General features: G+C 43.7%; 1 protein-coding gene and 1 pseudogene across 1 annotated transcript in view; one reads left to right on the top strand and one right to left on the bottom strand.

The window, feature by feature from the left end:
* The window catches only part of LOC134948887 (germ cell nuclear acidic protein-like), a 335,115-nt gene that overhangs the window by 190,857 nt on the left and 125,935 nt on the right, over positions 1–18,323 (top strand). The window contains exon 8 of the mRNA XM_063937161.1: positions 12,564–12,714. Within this exon, the coding sequence (XP_063793231.1) occupies positions 12,564–12,714 (151 nt within the window). The remainder of the gene's footprint in view (positions 1–12,563; positions 12,715–18,323) is intronic.
* Positions 16,568–16,686, bottom strand: LOC134952690 (5S ribosomal RNA; annotated as a pseudogene).

The raw sequence follows: 18,323 nt of genomic DNA, 5'->3' as shown, positions 1-18,323 counted from the left end.
TTTAATTGTTTTTCTTCTCATACTTCCCAAAAGGTCTAATGTCCCCCTACTGCCTCTGGTGAAGTTTTATGGCATGAAACAGACTCTGCCCTTGGCCCCTTCATCCTCGACAACTTGTACAACACCTGGGGACACCCCTCGAGCCTGCTTTTAGTTTCTGGGGTGGGTTGTGAAGAACTGATTGTCAAATGACCTCAACCTCTTGGACTGAGCTTTCCAGTGAGCTCACTGCTACTGTACGGGAGGTCAAAACTGATCTCATTGCCAGTGGCACCAACAGTGATAATCTGCAGCACAAAATAGGGGGACTGATGACCACACAATGATCTGATAACAGCCCACAATCAACTCCTATCAAAGATGGATGCTCTTTTGAGATAAAATGGCTGACATGAAAGCTCAATCTCGTCAAAACAATATCAAAATTTGTGCATCTTCAATGCAGAATTGATGAACTATGCTATTTCTCGCTTTCACATCTGTTATCTAACTTGGTTAACAGGGACCTCCTTATAGGTCATATATACCACCGTCCCAGGCCTTGTATCTTCTCTAGTACTCTCCCCAGGAATACTCCTAAGTACCAAAACCTCTGCAAAGTTAAATCAAAACCACAGCTAGTGACTCAATTTCCTTATCGGAAGGGCAAAGGCTTTTATTTCAACCTGTTCCTTGCAAAGATATTTTCATGAGCCTTTTCTACAATTCTAAACTTAAAATGCTCAATATATTTGTCAATGCCAGACTTTTACCTGTAAACGGTGAACTGTAGCCTCACAGCTATACATACTACTAAATGAAATAGATTTATTCATTGAAATACACAATATCAAAATGCACTAATCAAACATACTGTAAATATAAATCTGAGTACATATCAGAAGACAACTGGTATCATATAGATAAATTTATGTAATCTTTTAATGATTTATATTGATATGAACAATACAGTAAGCTTGGGAAACCTATGTGAATGAAAGGATCTATGAGACATAGGATATAAGGTGCATGTGGTTTAATAAAGGATCACCGCAAAAGTAATTCATTCTAATGTACACCCTAATTTACAGTATGGTCATGGTTCCTTAATGCGATCTCAGTGAGGCTGCATTAATAAGAACCACAGCAAAAAGAGTGTGTTTGTTTTTTCCCCCCTTCTATCTGAAGCCACAACATGGCAATTAGGCATATCAGTCACTGGACATTAGAACATTACACAATGTTCTAGTTATTGGAATAACAGGGCAATTTATTTTGAAAGAAATGGTGGTGCTTGAATGTGCAGTGATGCGCACACTGCCAACACTGAATAATTCATATTAGTGATAACAGCCCTTGAATGAAATCAGGAGAATCGGTTATTGCATAGTGGAGCCTACTAGATACAATTGTATCAGTTAAAGGTACTAGCAAAAGAATATTGCAACAATACTGAAACATTTAGAATAACACTAGAGACAGTGAAGAAATAAATATATATATATATATATAGAATGAACGACTGCTCCGGCACTCCATATAGTCCAATGCTGGACTAGTCTTGCTCTGGTGCCCTCCCCGACCGGGAACCGGTGGCATGCAGGGAAAGAATTGAGGCGGCACTCAGAGGCTTGAAACAGCATTCATATATTTGTGCAAATAGTGCAAATCAAATCGACGTTTCGGGGACCTATTCCCCTTCTTCAGGATAACACAAGTGGCAAACATGGGTGTTTAAATATACAACACAAACACTTACCCTCTGTCCCCATCCAATCTACAGCTGCAGCGTGTCCGTCCGGCCGCCCTCTCATGACTTCCGCCCGGCTGCTCGTGTCTCAGCGGAACCGGAAATGATGTTACAAATGCAAGGCGCGTTACCATGGTTACCTCTCGGGGCTTTACACACTGTACCCGTGGTTGGGTAACGTGTCCAACACCCAGGGGAGACCCAGACCTTTTCAAGGTCGCCGTGAGAGGAGGTGGCAAGGCACGAGTACCACTTCTGCCAGCGACTCTGACGACATGCATGGCGCGCCTGCAACTAATTCCAAGCGCAATACCCCTTTAGGGGTCAGGACCCGCGCCATCATCGCGGGTCAAGGAAGAGACGGCAGTTCACCAGACGAGGGAGACAAAACCAAAGGCAAAAACAAAGCAAAGCCTCCAAAACCGAAGAAGCGCTAATTTTTAATTTGTCCAGCACACCGTTGTCATCAGCCGAAAAACGTGTGCTCAACAAAGGTTTGTCGTTTGTCCCCACTAATTATGGTGATGAGTTCAAAAATAAAATCAGCACGTTTAAATTGCACCGCACTTTAAAAATCAAAGAGCACTTTGGAAAGCAACCAGCACTGCCATCCAAGGAACTATTACCTCCAAGAGTCCAGAAATTGGGCCCGAAGTCACGGTTTGAACCAGTCTCCACCAACGCTTCCCTGAAAACCTTTAACAGAATGCTTGAAAATCCAGTCATCCACTGCAAGAAACGTCAATTTCATAACTTGCAGCATGATGAGCGTGCAGCTTTAAAAGCGTTAAGTAACAGGAAGGACATCATAATTCGTGGTGCCGATAAAGGCGGATCCATAGTTGTGCAGAATACCACAGATTACACAACTGAGTGTCTGAGACTTCTCGCGGATAGCGAGACATATTGTCTTTTGGATAAAGATCCTTCTGCAGATTATAAAGTCGAATTAACAACATTGTTGGAAAATGCTAAATCGCAAGATTTAATTTCAACAGATATCTTTCAGAGATTGGTACCCGATAAACCGGTGGTACCCATTTTTTATACCATTCCGAAGGTCCACAAGGACGCACAGAGACCCCCGGGCAGACCGATCATATCTGCTCGTGGGTCTCTGTGTGAGCCGGTGGCCATTTTCCTGGACACTTATTTACAACCTTGTATTCAAGGTATTTGCACATATTTAAAGGATTCTAGCACTTTATTACAAACACTTAGCACTTTTGATGAAATTCCTACTGATGTGTCGCTGGCCTCAGTGGACGTCACCAGCTTATACACCTGCATTCCTCACCAACAGGGGTTGCAGGCGGTGAGACGTCTTATAGTTGGTAATGCACGGTACACTGGGCCAGATATTGAGTTTTTCCTTGAGTTATGTTTCACATTGACACACAATTTTTTCATCTTTGGCAAATTTTATAGGCAGCGAACGGGGTGTGCCATGGGGTCTTCTGTGGCACCCTCGTTCGCAAATGCCTTTATGTGGGAAACAGAACGTGATCTATTTCTAGTCAATAGAACCATTGCCGACAGATTATTTGTGTATTATAGATACATAGATGACGTGCTGATCTTTTGGCGGGGTGACATACAGGATCTAGGTTCATTGATTGATTTACACAACCAGTCTGACAACTCGGCCAAACTCACCATGACCAGTAGCCCAGTCGAAATTTGCTTTCTGGACATTTTTATTAAAATCCAGGAGAATAAAATCCTGACATGTCTTTATAGAAAGCCAACCGATCGCAACACGATCTTGCGATTTGACAGCTTCCATCCCCGATCTACTGTCAGGGGTCTTCCTTACTCCCAGTTCCTGAGGGTGTGTAGGGCCAATAATAGCGATTCCACTAAGATGGATCAGCTTAAAGATATGGAAGACAGATTCCTGTCTAGAGGTTATCCCCTGGCGCTAATACGATCGGCCCGCTTAAAGGCAGAGGCTTCTCAGAGGGAAGCCTCAAAGAAACCCAAACACACCAAAGATATGACTAAAATTATCCCTTGGGTGTGTGAATATGATGTGACAAGTAGGGAAAGGCAACGTCAATTAAATCAGCTGTGGCCCATTGTAACATCAGATCCGGAATTAAAGATGCTACACGATAAACGCATCATGCCCAGTTATAAAAAAGGAAGAAGCATCAGGGATATATTAGTAAAAACTGACATGGCAAAATTGAGAGCTATTCCCACACACTTCCTTACCAGACGTAATGGTTGCTTTAAGTGCACTGGTTGCACTACCTGTTCCCACATGTCAATAGGTACCACCATAGCTCATCCGTTTTCAGGAAAGTTGTACAAAATTAAATGGCCCCTTACATGCAGTACCAAGTTTGTCATCTACGCCATCATTTGCCCATGCGGGCGGTATTATGTTGGCAAAACAGAATGCCAATTTAAAATCAGAATGGCACAGCACAGACTTGCCATTAGGAATGCGTTGGCATCGGGCAGTGGGGAACAGCCCGTTGCCAATCATTTTGTTACATTCAGACATTCAATGGCCACGTTTAAACACCGCATCATCGACCACGTCCCCGAATCAATACGGGGGGGTGATCGAGGACGCAAATTACTACAGCTAGAGTCCATGTGGATCCATAGGCTTAACACTTTAAAACCTGGGGGGCTTAATGACAATTTGGGATTAATTAATTTCTTGTAAAAAAATTTTTTGTGAAAGTGATTGGGCCTCAGTTAGCCGACCCCATGTGTAAGACAAGTCATCTCTTGGGGCTCTGTGTGTATGTCTTTCATAGTTCATTTTCTTAATACAAAGCAGTATCATGAAATTCCAGCTGCCACATAGATAGTGCCTGTTTTTATTCTGTCTAACAGGTTCTCTGCTTTTTATGACAGAGATCCAGATGTGCATTTTGCTCTGCTTTATACTTTCAGATGTTTTTAAACTTATGCCCAATAGAGTTTGCACTAGTATTTTTTAATTAGATGTTTTGTCACAATATTGACGGTAAAATGTCATCTTAACATGTCACTTTTTTTTTTTTTTTTTTTTTTTTTTCATTTTTCATCATTTGTTTGTTTATATTGTGCACAGTTGACAGCGGTTCCATGGTAACGCTATTTGTCTTCCTTGCCAGGACTCGAGATCTCGCGGGATCGTGCGATTGGTGAGAAGCAGTGGAAGTGAAGCGGCCGTGGTATGACACTCGGGCAGTGTGTAAAGCCCCGAGAGGTAACCATGGTAACGCGCCTTGCATTTGTAACATCATTTCCGGTTCCGCTGAGACACGAGCAGCCGGGCGGAAGTCATGAGAGGGCGGCCGGACGGACACGCTGCAGCTGTAGATTGGATGGGGACAGAGGGTAAGTGTTTGTGTTGTATATTTAAACACCCATGTTTGCCACTTGTGTTATCCTGAAGAAGGGGAATAGGTCCCCGAAACGTCGATTTGATTTGCACTATTTGCACAAATATATGAATGCTGTTTCAAGCCTCTGAGTGCCGCCTCAATTCTTTCCCTATATATATATATATTATGTATGGGAACGGACATAAGGGATATATGTCTATTAAGTTTTTATAGTCCTGTGGCAGTTCAACACACGAAGTTCCACAGGTTCGTGATCATGGGACACTAGTTCCTGTTTTCCTGCCTACCCTATGACTTGTTTGTGGTTCACAGGTTTTCAGGTTGTAGCAGGGACGTGCAGTCAGGGAAGACTGGGATGTCATAATGATTAAAATAATACAAAGAAGGGGGGGCTTGGCCTGGCTGCTGCTGGAAGTAGACGTATCCTGTGTGGGCTCCTGCTATCTGTGGCACTAAATCCCTAATTCCTCCTTCCCCTGAGTGCCTCTCCCATCTTTACCGCCATGCCTGTACAGCTGCTGGCCGCCCCAGGGAGACATCTCCTGCTGCCCCTGCCTGCCTCCTCTGGGGATTTGTGAGTCTTGGGCGCCCTGGCGGAGCTGTGGGACGCCTGGAGGCCATTTTGGATGAGACCTAGTGTACTGCTGGATCCCCTGCTCGTTCCCAACATGCAAGGTGATCCTGCTTTGGAGCCTTAATTTGGAGCTGGAAGGCCCCCACATTCTCTGGAGTTTGCCCCTGGAGCCTCTGCTGTCTCACAGCCTGTTACATTCTATCAAAGGGGACCCACACTGTGCTGCCTCATCTCCCTGCATTGCCTCCCTCCCCTCAGACTCTGCTCCGCTCCTATCAGTCCCTTGACAGGGGCTTGCAAGGATACTCTGCAGATTGGGTGCCCTATTCTAAGGTGTTCATTAGGAGACTGTTTAGACCCTCTGGTATGACACTTCTCATACTGCTCTGCCTGATGGAATATGTTCTCCACCCTGTTCCCTATATGTCTTACGATGTCTGCTGAATCGTGAATATGTCCACATTTTAATGGGGGGACCGTGAAGAGTGACACCCTTCCTCGTATGTCAGCCTTTTTCCTACCTTGTGATATGTGAGAATTTCATTCTATTAACTCTATGCCGAGACGACGTGCTAATAAATTCGCTGTGGCCACCACAGTCCAGTCTAAATATACATCTGTGGCTGCCTTTCATAACCTTTTTGGAGCCCTGTAACCTGTTGTGCATACTTCCTTGTAACGTATGCTGCCTATAATGTCGTCTGACGGCTCGGAGAGTGCACGTACCCCGGAGACCCGCTTTCCCTCCATTCAATCACAGTCTCAATTGGTGAATCCAGAGCTTACGGAAATATTGACTCACCTCCGTTCCCTTCCTGCCAGGCAGGATTTACAACATGACTTGCTATCTCTTGAACATAGAATTCAGGAAGCGGTCCAGATTCAGATGGACTCCCTCCAAGCAGACTTGACTCAGGTGGGACATCGTATGGTCTATCTTGAGGAGCACAAGGATACAGTTGACTCCAAATTGTCCGATGTTGATACCATGATGGCCTGTCAGAACCGCCTCCTGATTGATATGCAAACTAGGCTTGATGACCTGGATAATCGGGGGCGTCGCAATAATATGCGGGTCAAGGGTGTGCCTGAATACGTTCCACAACACTGCGTCATCGACGCACTTACGAAGATTTTTAATGAGGTACTGGGGTCAGAACCCAATGAGGAGATCAAGTGTGACCGTGCTCACAGGGCTCTGCGTCCCAAGGGTTTGTCCTCAGAACGTCCTAGGGGCATTATTTGTCGCTTACATTTCTTCACCGTCAAAGAACAAGTTATTCATCATGAACGCAGAGTCAAGCAACTCTATCCAAATATTTCAGGACCTCTCTTGGAATACCCTGCATCATCGTCGACTACTCTGCCCACTTGTTGAGGAGCTCCGCAAGAAAAATCTTAAATACCGGTGGGGGTACCCCTTGAGCATTATCGTTCTCCATGATTGTATTTCTCACACAGTTCAGATGCCTGCGGATGTCCCGCCATTTTGTGAGGCCTTGGGTCTCCCTTCAGTTGCCTTGCCAAATTGGTTGGATCTACCTCTCTCTCATCAGCACTGCCTCAACCTAGACAGGAGCGATGGCAAACACCTCGTACTTCCAGGAGGCGGAGACACAATTCTCAGGTTACGGAGGACACTGATGTCCCCTGAGATGGTCTCATCCTACTTCGCTTAGTATCCTTATGTTTGTATACTTGCTCCTTCCTCATAATGGAAGGTTCACCAGTTCTCATATTTACGCTAGATGTTACCCATGTGCATACTATAGATCCTTTTGATTGTATTTCAGTCTCACTTACTTTATACCATTGCATTTTATACGGTGATAGATTTGTCTTTCTCCTTCCTGTTCTCTTCCTCACTCTGCTATCTTTGCAAATTTTTTCCAATTTTTTTTACGTTAACAGTTTGGACCATTGTCTGTTTTTTTTGTTATAGTTTTTTAAAGTTTTTCTCACATAGTATTACCGAGGTTTGGAATGCCTGATATACCTTTTCAATGTTATTTTGAGATCCCCCCTTATAGGGGATGTTTGGATGTCACTATTCACTTTTCCCCCCCTGAACTTCCCAGTTCTTTTCCCTGTTGTGCATATGATGACTATGGACCCAGTCGGTATTTCCATGGCATCTACTACAGGGTTTGTTCTGTCCAGGACTCCTTCCTGGCGAACTTTTTTTGTATTTTTGCATTTCTTCTGGTTACTTTTGTTTTTTTTTACTAATTCCTCTGTTCTTCTCTTTTTCTTCTGTTATCTTCTGTCCACTCGGCCCGGGAGGTATACTCTCTCTGAATGTTTCGTCCCTATAACGTTTTCTAATGGCTAAGCTTAAACTACTATCGAATAACGTAAAGAGCCTTAATGTGCCCGAGAAACGCTCCCGTCTGTTACATACTTTACACATGGATAAAATAGATACAGCTTTTATACAGGAGACTCACCTTAAAAAGGGTTATGCTCCTCGTTTGTCTTCTAGGTATTACCCTACTGGGTATTTTAACAACTTTTCAGGTACTAAGACCCGTGGGGTTGCCATCCTTTTCTCTAAATTTCTCCAGCTTTCGTACGCACAGGTGCTCCTGATTGGCGATGGACGGGGCCTACTGGTGAACATAACCATTTCGTCACAACGCTATACACTTGTCAACCTGTATGTACCTAACACTGGTCAAACCCGCTTTTTACCTAAATCCCTTGAACACATTGAATCTCTTATTGAATGAGTACTGATTGTGGGTGGGGATTTCAATTGGGCTCTTGAGCCACGCTTAGACACGTCCACCGGGGCTCCTCGAGCTTCATTTCAGTAAGCGAGAAGGTTTAGAGAGATTTTACATGAATTCCAACTAGTTGACTCCTGAAGGCTATTACATCCTGCGGAGAGAGATTACACTTTTTATTCCTCCCCTCATAGGTCATAGTCGCGTATTGACTATTTCTGTATACACCATTCCCACCTAGATGTACTAATTGAGGCAACCATTAGCCAGATTACATGTTCGGATCATGCCCCGATTACTGTCACTTTGTACACCGCTGGTGCGGGGCCTTGGTGGTAGCATTGGAGACTGAGCAACTCCTGACTGACCCTCACTGTAGAGCTCAACTGTTGGGTTTTATAGAGGACTGTGTTGCATCCAATGTCACTGCCGATGTCTCTCCCATCACGATCTGGGAAGCTCATAAATGTGTAATATGTGGCCATTGTATCCAGCTGGGTACGCATCTCAAGAAACATTGGAATGTAGGGAGGCCCTTTTGTGTCAAATTTAATATTTGGAGTTGGCTCATATAACTTCTGGAGACTCTGATATCTTTGCTCAATTGCAAAATGCTAGAATGTCCCTGAATTCCTTACTTAATGATGGGGTGAAAAGGGCGTATAAGAGGTGCAGGCACACCTACTTTAGATGGGGTAATAAGCCTGGAAAGATGCTGGCAAGGGCCCTCCAAGCACAGAGGACTCTGACATACATTCAAAAAATGAAAGGTTCCTCTGGAACTGTTCGTGCTACTGATTGGGGAGATTGCCTCCGTTTTCTATGAGTATTACTCGGAACTATATAATATCACTCGAAACCGTACGGGCTCCCTCGCTGCATCCTATAAGGCTGATATCGCTCAGTTTTTTGCCGATATTGATTTCCCCTCTCTCTCCCTGAGGCGGTGACACACGCTCTTGATTCGCCATCCACGGCTGAGGAATTGAAAGATGCCATTAAAACTCCTAGTGGGAAAAGTCCAGGACCGGACGGATTCCCTATCACTTATTACAAGGCTTTTCAGGAACAGTTGGTTCCCCTCCTTCTGAAGGCGTGTAATGCGGTTTCCCCCCAGACGCAGTTCTCCAATCAGTCTTTCTGCGCATATTACTGTGATTCCCAAAGAGGGTAAGGATCCTTGTATAGTGGCCAGTTAGATCTTTATCTATAAAGATATTAAGCTCTATGCCAAATTAATGGCTGGTTGTCTGACGCCCCTTCTCACTAGCCTCATCCACTCTGACAAAGTAGGTTTTGTTACAGGGCATGAGGCTAGGGCTAATACGATTAAGGTTATTGACTTGATCTTGTATGTGTCTACCAATAACATGTCCTTAGTTCTTCAGTCAACTGACGCGGAAAAGGCGTTCGACAGAATTGATTGGAACTTGATGGAGCGGGTGCTGCGGAGACTGGGTCTGGGGGAAATTTTCCTTAGTAGGATACTAGCTTTATTCAAAGCCCCATCGGCACAAGTAAGAGTTAATGGCATCCTGTCCAGAGTGATACGTATTTTGAATGGCACAAGACAAGGCTGCCCTCTCTCGACGCTGATTTTCGTCCTTTGCATGGAAGCACTGGCGAGGGCGATTAGGGCCAACTCTGATATTTCCAGAGTGGTTAAGTGGCTGCAGATTTACAAGTTAAGCCTTTTCGCGGATGACTTTCTGGCGACTATTACCAATCCGTTAATCTCACTACCAAATTTGATGAGGGCATTTCATCGCTTTAATACGCTCTCTAATTTCAAGATTAACTGTAGCCCTGAATGTCACCACCTTGAACGAAACACCGGAAACCCTCTCCGAATCATTCCCTTTTAAGTGGGCCCCTTCACATCTCCAATATTTAGGGACTCAGATACCTAATAAACTTGATAAACTGTTTGATCTGAACTTCGCCCCCTTGCTTAGGAAGATAGACTGACCTATCTCGGTGGTGTCCACAGAAGATCTTGTGGTTGGGTCGGTTTAATATAATAAAAATGAATGTGCTTCCTAGGTTTCTTTATCTGTTTCAGACGATCCCTATACTCCTCCCACCACAGTTTCCTAAATGTCTGCTTTGTATTATATTAAATATTTCCCTCGTGGAAATGCACGCAAATCATTTGGGAGGCAGTGACAACTCTGCCTCCCTCTGACATTAGTAAAGTGTATGAAGTGGGATTGGAGGGGAGGCTAAGCTACAGGCTGTAAAAGCCAATTGGTAATAATACTAAAAAATCTTCACCTGCACATCTGCCTCCTTGACAGGGAAATGCCTCCAGCCCACATGAAAGCAAGCCCCTGTCAGCCAGGCAGATGTGACTGGACCAGAGGATACAGTGCTGGGTGGCGGGACACGCTGGAAGTTTTGGGAGTTTCTGGCGGCGGGACCTGGTGGAGAAAATGTGCATGTTGGCAGACCTGGATCCTGCCATTGACTTCCCCCGCTCGTCACTCTGTTGTAGCCATACAGTATTTGTGACATCCTAGTGTTGTGAAATGTCAGAGATCATAAAAGCCAGCGTAGTTGATGCAATTTTTGCAAAGATATGGCTGGTTTGTGAATAATGCCACATATTCAATCTTCAAATAAAACTCCTAATCCTGTGGGGTCAAAAACAGATCTCTAGATCACAATCTAAAGCGACAGAGAGGCCAGGCAGGAAATCTGACTTTGTGGCACAAGCCAAGACTATTTAGATCTAGATCCATGGCTGAGCACAGATGATTTAAGGCGTGTACACACGGTGAGATCCTTGCTATGCCCGATGTTGACTATGCGATTTCCCTTAAACTCCACCAGAGCCCAGATAGCACAGATTTTGACTAAGGGGGTCATTCTGAGTTGTTCGCTCGTTGCCGATTTTCGCAACAGAGCGATTAAGGCAAAAATGCGCATGGTTCGCAGTGCGCATGCGGTTAGTATTTTAACACAAAACTTAGTGGATTTACTCACGCCCGAACGAAGATTTTTCATCGTTGAAGTGATCTGAGTGTGATTGACAGGAAGTGGGTGTTTCTGGGCGGAAACTGGCCGTTTTCTGGGAGTGTGCGGAAAAACGCAGGCATGTCAATGAAAAACGTGGGACTGTCTGGAGAAACGGGGGAGTGGCTGGCCGGACGTGTGTGTGACGTCAAACCAGGAACGAAACTGACTGAACTGATCGCTATTTGTGAGTAAGTCTCGAGCTAGTCAGAAACTGCTAAGAAATTTCTATTTGCAATTCTGCTAATCTTTCGTTCGCTATTCTGCTAAGCTAAGATACACTCCCAGAGGGCGGCGGCTTATCGTGTGCAATGCTGCTAAAAGCAGCTATCGAGCGAACAACTCTGAATCACCCCCTAAGTGCCAATTTTGACTATACTTTGTACTAGATAGTACACTAGATAGTCCAGATTGACTTGCCTGCACAGTCTATCTTGCCTTGCAATATCGACCCCACGGGAGCGTGCATCGGGATGGAATCTGTATCGCAAGCTATCTAACACCTTGAGATATGCACTAACTTTTCATAAGATTTTGACTATATAGTCAAAATCTTACAGATTTGTCTTGCCGTGTGTACACACCTTTAAGTCTAATTGAGGTACTGATTATGTCATCTGTGTCTAAGCTTGTGTATCCTTACAACTTGGGCTATTGGGGTGCCTTGAGGACAGCATTTGGTAACCTCTGCCTTAAGTATTCTGTGTCGCAGAATTATTACTTAAGATGAAGACAAGTCATTCTGGAGAAATGGCTTCTAATTCATGAGTCTTCAAGCTATATTAAATGTTTTGGCCTTCCAGAAGTGGCCACTATGCCGATGGGTCAAAATGCTAAAATCAGTATTCTACCCTCTCCACAAGATCATGGGGAAGTAGAAATTAATGCATTGTGTGTGTGTGTGTGTGTGTTTTTTTGTGTTTTTCCCCCCCAAAAACCAACCTTGTCTCAACCAAAGTGTTTTGAAGAGGTGGAGTTATCAGTATAATTTGTGGTCTTACCTGCATCTCTAGGATCTTGCAATCCTGCTTGACTCATGTTTAATTGAATATGCGCCTCAGCCTTTGTAATGAGCATGGTGTTACAGAATAGTGCAACATTACAAAATCATTAAATGGAAATTGCTTTATTCTTTAAAGTAATTGTATTTTTTTTTTTTTCCATACTAGAACCCACAAAAGTGGCATGTATTGATCTCACTAAAACAAAGGAGCGGCAGAAACCCAATTCGCAGACAGACCATTCCAGTCCATATTTCTATTCAGACAGAGATGTGAAGGAACCACCTGATTACATTGAGAAACCACCTCTGGACAGCATGTGAGTTATGCCTTTTCTACTTCAAGTAATATATATTTCTCCTGCAGGGTCCACAGGTTATCCACAGGATAACATTGGGATATGAGGTATCGACAGCGGATTGGCACCAAACGATTAAAGCTTTCGGCCTCCCAGCATGCAACGGGCCCGTCCCTATATCCCCGCCTCCTGGCTCAGGCAAATCAGTTTTTTGTTTGGTGTGGCAGGAGCCTGACCATGGTCAATGGGCCGCTGGTTTTTAGCAGCCATAAGCTTTTTTTATTTTATTTTTATAGTCTTGCTATTTTTTTTTGCGCGATCATTCTAAAAAGCATCTATGTACCTTAGAAAGAGTCACTCCAACAACTCCCAACCGGGTTGCCACAACTGTTACCTACGTGTTCATTGTTGTTTCGGCGGGCGTCTGTGTGGGATGTACTAGCAGGTTCAGCAGACGGTACCAGGCTGTGGCCGGAGCATGGGGAGAAGGTAAGGCAAGGCATCGGTTCCACTTAGTAGGGGAAACCGCGAGACACAGCTGCAGTGCTTTGGGTTGGAGACTACCGATCAGTCGCTGATGCGGCTGCCACCTCTGGTGCACCAGCGCTAGGCCTCAGGGATCATAGGCTCCAGTGGTAGTATGAGGCTGCGATCTCTAGGGTTGTCAGCAGTGGGGAGTAAGATGCTCCCTTGGTCGCCCCTCCCCCCGGTTCATGACCAGTTTCTTCCGAGGTTCCCGCTTCCGTCTGAGACGCTGTATATCTAAAGGGACCCAGTCGCAGCATAGGCGACTGTATGACGGGTGCGTCGGTGTTCACTTGGGCGTCTGTTTTCATTGTAGGTTCACCGGGCGGTTGTGTACACTAATAGCGTCTGGATCCACTCAGCGTTCACAAATGTATTTATCAAAATGGGATGCAGGGTGAAGTCTCCTGTATCCCACTCTCCTGAGCCGGATGATACAGCACAAAGTCTCTCTATCTACCTTAGAGTATGAATAGTTGGATAAGTACCTGAAGCGTATGAATCTGTAAACTATTGTGCTGTTTCTTTCACTGTGCGACTGAATAAGTTTAAACTCCTATATAAGGTAATGAGGAAATATGTTTCTCCTACATACTTGAAATGTATCTGTAGTTTATTATGTGCTCATATTGCTTATTATACTGATGTATAACCTGTGATTGACTGCTAGTGTGATTGCTGACTCCACTATAATTCTCAGTTTTCTGTGTATTCCGATCCTCAATGCTGGTGCAAAGCAGGGAGGGATCGGATTGTATGTCACTTTAACAAATTTTTTAAATTGAGTGCAGTCACAAATTGTGTAGTTAACATTGTACAGGTGTGTGATTTATTTATCATTTCTAAGAGAGGTAAGGGTGAGGAGGATACACTCTCCACAGCAGCACAAACACACATTTCATGTTTGTCTTGAAAAGCTTGACTCGTGCTTAACCTCTCAGGATCTGGTTCAAAATGGATTATGTGCAAATTGTCTTAGCTTTCACCAAAGCCTCTTGAAAAATCAGAGGCAGGCACAGGTTCAAGTTGAACCACCATGGGCTACTTTTGCACAGACATTATCCAGTATAGCTAAGCAGATAATGCCTGCTCCTATACCAGGGATAGGTTACCCTATTAACCCTTACATGCAACATTCCCCCTGGGGTTTATCACATCCAGTACAGGAATTGGCAGCTTCTGAACAAAAACAGGCTGAAAGGCCAGAGGTATGCAAGTCACATAGACCTGAAACAACATCTGAACAGTCTACATATGTTGCAGTTGAGGACTCGTCGGAGGATGGGGACTCATCACACTCCGGGTCTGCATACAGAGAGAGACTAGGAGGAAGGCCTCAGCTTAGTGGACATACCTGAGTTAATTAGTGCATTGAAAGTCATTCTATCCTTAGAGGAAGGGAGCAGAGCCTTTGTTAAAATCTAAGACACCTGCATTTTAAACGTCCCAGAACAGTTAGGATTGAGTTTCCTGGGTCAGAACAGCTGACGAAAATTATGCAAGAGGCTTGGGTTATGCCCAGTAAGAAGTTTAGAATTCCAAAGAAATGGAATTCCTATTATCCTCTTCTGGCTGGGGACTGTTTAAAAAGGGAGGTGGCTCCCTCCCAAAGTAGATAAGCATGTCATTTGATTTGGTGCGAAAATCTACATTACCTCAGCCTTCAACGTCATTAAATGATGTAACGGATAGAAAAATAGATGGTTTTCTAAAAAAACACTTTATCCTTGTCTGGGGCAATCATAAGACCAGCCATGGCTTCTGGCTTCAGCCTGGATGGCAAAAGCAGTGGCAGCCTGGGCTGATGCATTAGAGGATGATCTTTCAGTGGCATCTAGAGAGCAAAAATACCATATTCCACATATCAAACAGGCGGCTATTTTTATGGAAGAAGCAGCCTTGGATTATGGGTACAATTGCCTCTCAGGCATCAGCCTCAGCAGTAGCAGCTTGCAGAGGGGGTTGGCTACGTACATGGAAAGCTGACTTAGAATCCAAGAAGGTTCTGGAGTCTTTGCCTTTTACTGGAGAATAAAAAAAGTGAAGTTTGCTTCCATACACAAATCCAAACCTAGATTCACAGCTTTTTGGTCCTTTCGGACTCAAGGAAAGGGATATGGCAAACAGTCTCAATCTGACAAGTCTGGTAAGACTAAAAAGCATTGGGCTATCAGAAGATAAGCCATCAGCCCAGGGTGGGAGGCCGACTTCATTTTGCACAGACCTGGCAGCAGTCTACCACAGATGCCTGGGTGCAAGAAGCAGTATCTCACGGTTATGCGTTTGCTTTCAAGAAACACCCTCCACAAAGGTTTTTTTGTACCAGCCTATCTTCAGTGGAAACTAAGGCCAGGGCTTTGCAAGAGGCAGTTCAAAAGTTACTTCAGTCAGGAGTGATAATTCCAGTTCCTCCTGCGCAACGAGGACAGGGTTTTTATTCCAATCTGTGTCTAGTCCAGAAGCCAAATGGGTCGTTCCGGCCCATACTCAATCTCAAAGTGCTAAACAAGTACATTTGGGTGCATCTGTTTTCATATGGAGACTTTACGTTCCATTATTTTGGGCATGGAGCCGGAGGATTTTATGGTATCCCTGGATATCCAGGATGCTTACCTGCAAGTTCCTATACCACTGTCCCATCAGCACTATCTCAGGTTTGCTATCCTCCAGAAACACTTTCAGTTTCAGGACCTACCATTTGGACTGGTCACAGCTCCCAGAGTGGTGGTAATGGCATCTTATCTCCATCAGCAGGGGTCAAAATTACAAAAGAAAAGAGACTCTGTGTTGGGGCACGCTTGAAAAATAAAACGTAACTTTTAATTAGAGTATGATAAAATTATGGTACACAGATAAACACACATATATAATACTTTAGGAGAAGGTCATAAAATTATTGTAGCCTCTCTCCACTTGTATTCTTTGTTCAGAGAAATGATTCCCACTAGTCAAAAAAAAGGGGGGGGGGGGAGAATAATTAGGAGTAACAATTCTCCAAGTAATATGACTATTTAAGGTGACCGTGACACCTGAGATGAAAATATTAAGAATTTAATTTCAGCATAACAAAATAATAAATTCTTTGACATGTGGTACATAGGCATTTGATATAATAAATTTTGACTAAGATTTTAGTCCATCAACCAATGCCTATTGTAATGGTGTATCCTGGTAAAGATTAATCTGCTATTTCTAAGTTTCTGATCAACAAGTGCAGTAAGCGAAAAGCTCTAGATGAGTAAATGATCAGAAAGAATGATTGAATAAGAAGAAAAGAATATAGATGTGAAATCAGTAACAGTCAAAGGTTGCTCCAACACTTCTGCTTTTCACATGAATACAGAGGTATTTATTACTGCACCTAATATTCCCTAGCAGTCTCCCATCTAGGTACTAATCAGGCTATTCACTGCTTAGCTTCCAAGATCAGGCGAGATTGGGCGTAGCCTGTGAGATATGGCAGTAATATCACATAGATTGTGAATGAGAGGGTGTATGGTTATTGGCACATACCAGAAAGGGTACTTCTGCTGTCCATTATTGCGCACAGTCTCTGTTACTTTTGCATTAGTACCTAGATGGGAGACTGCTAGGGAATATTAGGTGCAGTAATAAATACCTCTGTATTCATGTGAAAAGCAGAAGTGTTGGAGCAACCTTTGACTGTTACCGATTTCACATCAATATTCTTTTCTTCTAATTCAATCATTCTTTCTGATCATTTACTCATCTAGAGCTTTTCGCTTACTGCACTTGTTGATCAGAAACTTAGAAATAGCAGATTAACCTTTACCAGGATACACCATTACAATAGGCATTGGTTGATGGACTAAAATCTTAGTCAAAATTTATTATATCAAATGCCTATGTACCACATGTCAAAGAATTTATTATTTTGTTATGCTGACATTAAATTCTTAATATTTTCATCTCGGGTGTCACTGTCACCTTAAATAGTCATATTACTTGGAGAATTGTTACTCCTAATTATTCCCCCCCCCCCTTTTTTTGACTAGTGAGAATCATTTCTCTGAACAAAGAATACAAGTGGAGCGCGGCTACAATAATTTTATGACCTTCTCCTAAAGTATTATATATGTGTTTATCTGTGTACCATAATTTTATCATACTCTAATTAAAAGTTAAGTTTTATTTTTCAAGCGTGCCCCAACACAGTGTCTCTCTTTTCTTTTGTAACTTTGACACGTACTATTGACTCTGGGTGCACCACCACCACCAACAGCAACTCCTTGAATACCGATACAGGCATTTCTTATGCATATGCACTGTTGGTTCACAAGGGACAAATTTTACAAGAGCCCATTATAAAGACATTTCTAGAGTCCTGTGCGGCACCAAACTGACCTTCTCCTCCATCAGCAGGGGATAAGGATTTTTTCCATACCTCGACGATTTATTAATCCTGGCACAATCTCAGGATTTGCTTCTATGTCATCTTCAACAGGCAATAGCTTGTTTGCAGAGAAACTGTTGGCTCAACTATTGGGCAAAGTCGTCCCTGGTTCCGTCACAATAGACAGCTCACTTGGGGTCTGTGTTGGATTTGGGTCTTCTGAGAGTAATTTTACCTCTGAACAAAATATCCAAAATTCAGTCAAGGTTTCAGGAGCTGCTACACAGTCAAAGGGTATACATTCATGCAGCAATGCGTGTAATGGGATTGGTGGGGACTACATTCGACATGGAGTATGCTCAGTTACACTCGAGGCCTCTGCAATGTTTTATCCTTTGCTAATGGAATGGTTTTCATCAGACAATAAAAATGCAGACTATGGTCCTTCCTCTGGAAGTAAAGAAGTCATTAGCCTGGTGGCTACAGACATCCCATCTGGACAAAGGGAGACCCTTTTTGATATCACATTGGGAAATTCTGACAACGGATGCCAGCCTTCAGGGCTGGGGAGCGGTGTCAGGAAGGAGTTGCTTCTAGAGGCAGTGGACCAAAGAAGAAAGTTGCTTGCCCATAAATGTATTGGAACTTCGGGCCATATATATGGCACTTATTCAGGCAAAGGACATCCTTCAGGGGAAACCAGTCCAAATCCGCTCGGACAATGCAACGGCAGTAGCGTACCTCAACCATC

The sequence above is a fragment of the Pseudophryne corroboree genome, chromosome 8 (genome assembly GCF_028390025.1).
Source record: "Pseudophryne corroboree isolate aPseCor3 chromosome 8, aPseCor3.hap2, whole genome shotgun sequence".
NCBI classification, from domain to species: Eukaryota; Metazoa; Chordata; class Amphibia; order Anura; family Myobatrachidae; genus Pseudophryne; species Pseudophryne corroboree.
This window is presented reverse-complemented; position numbering and strand designations above follow the sequence as displayed.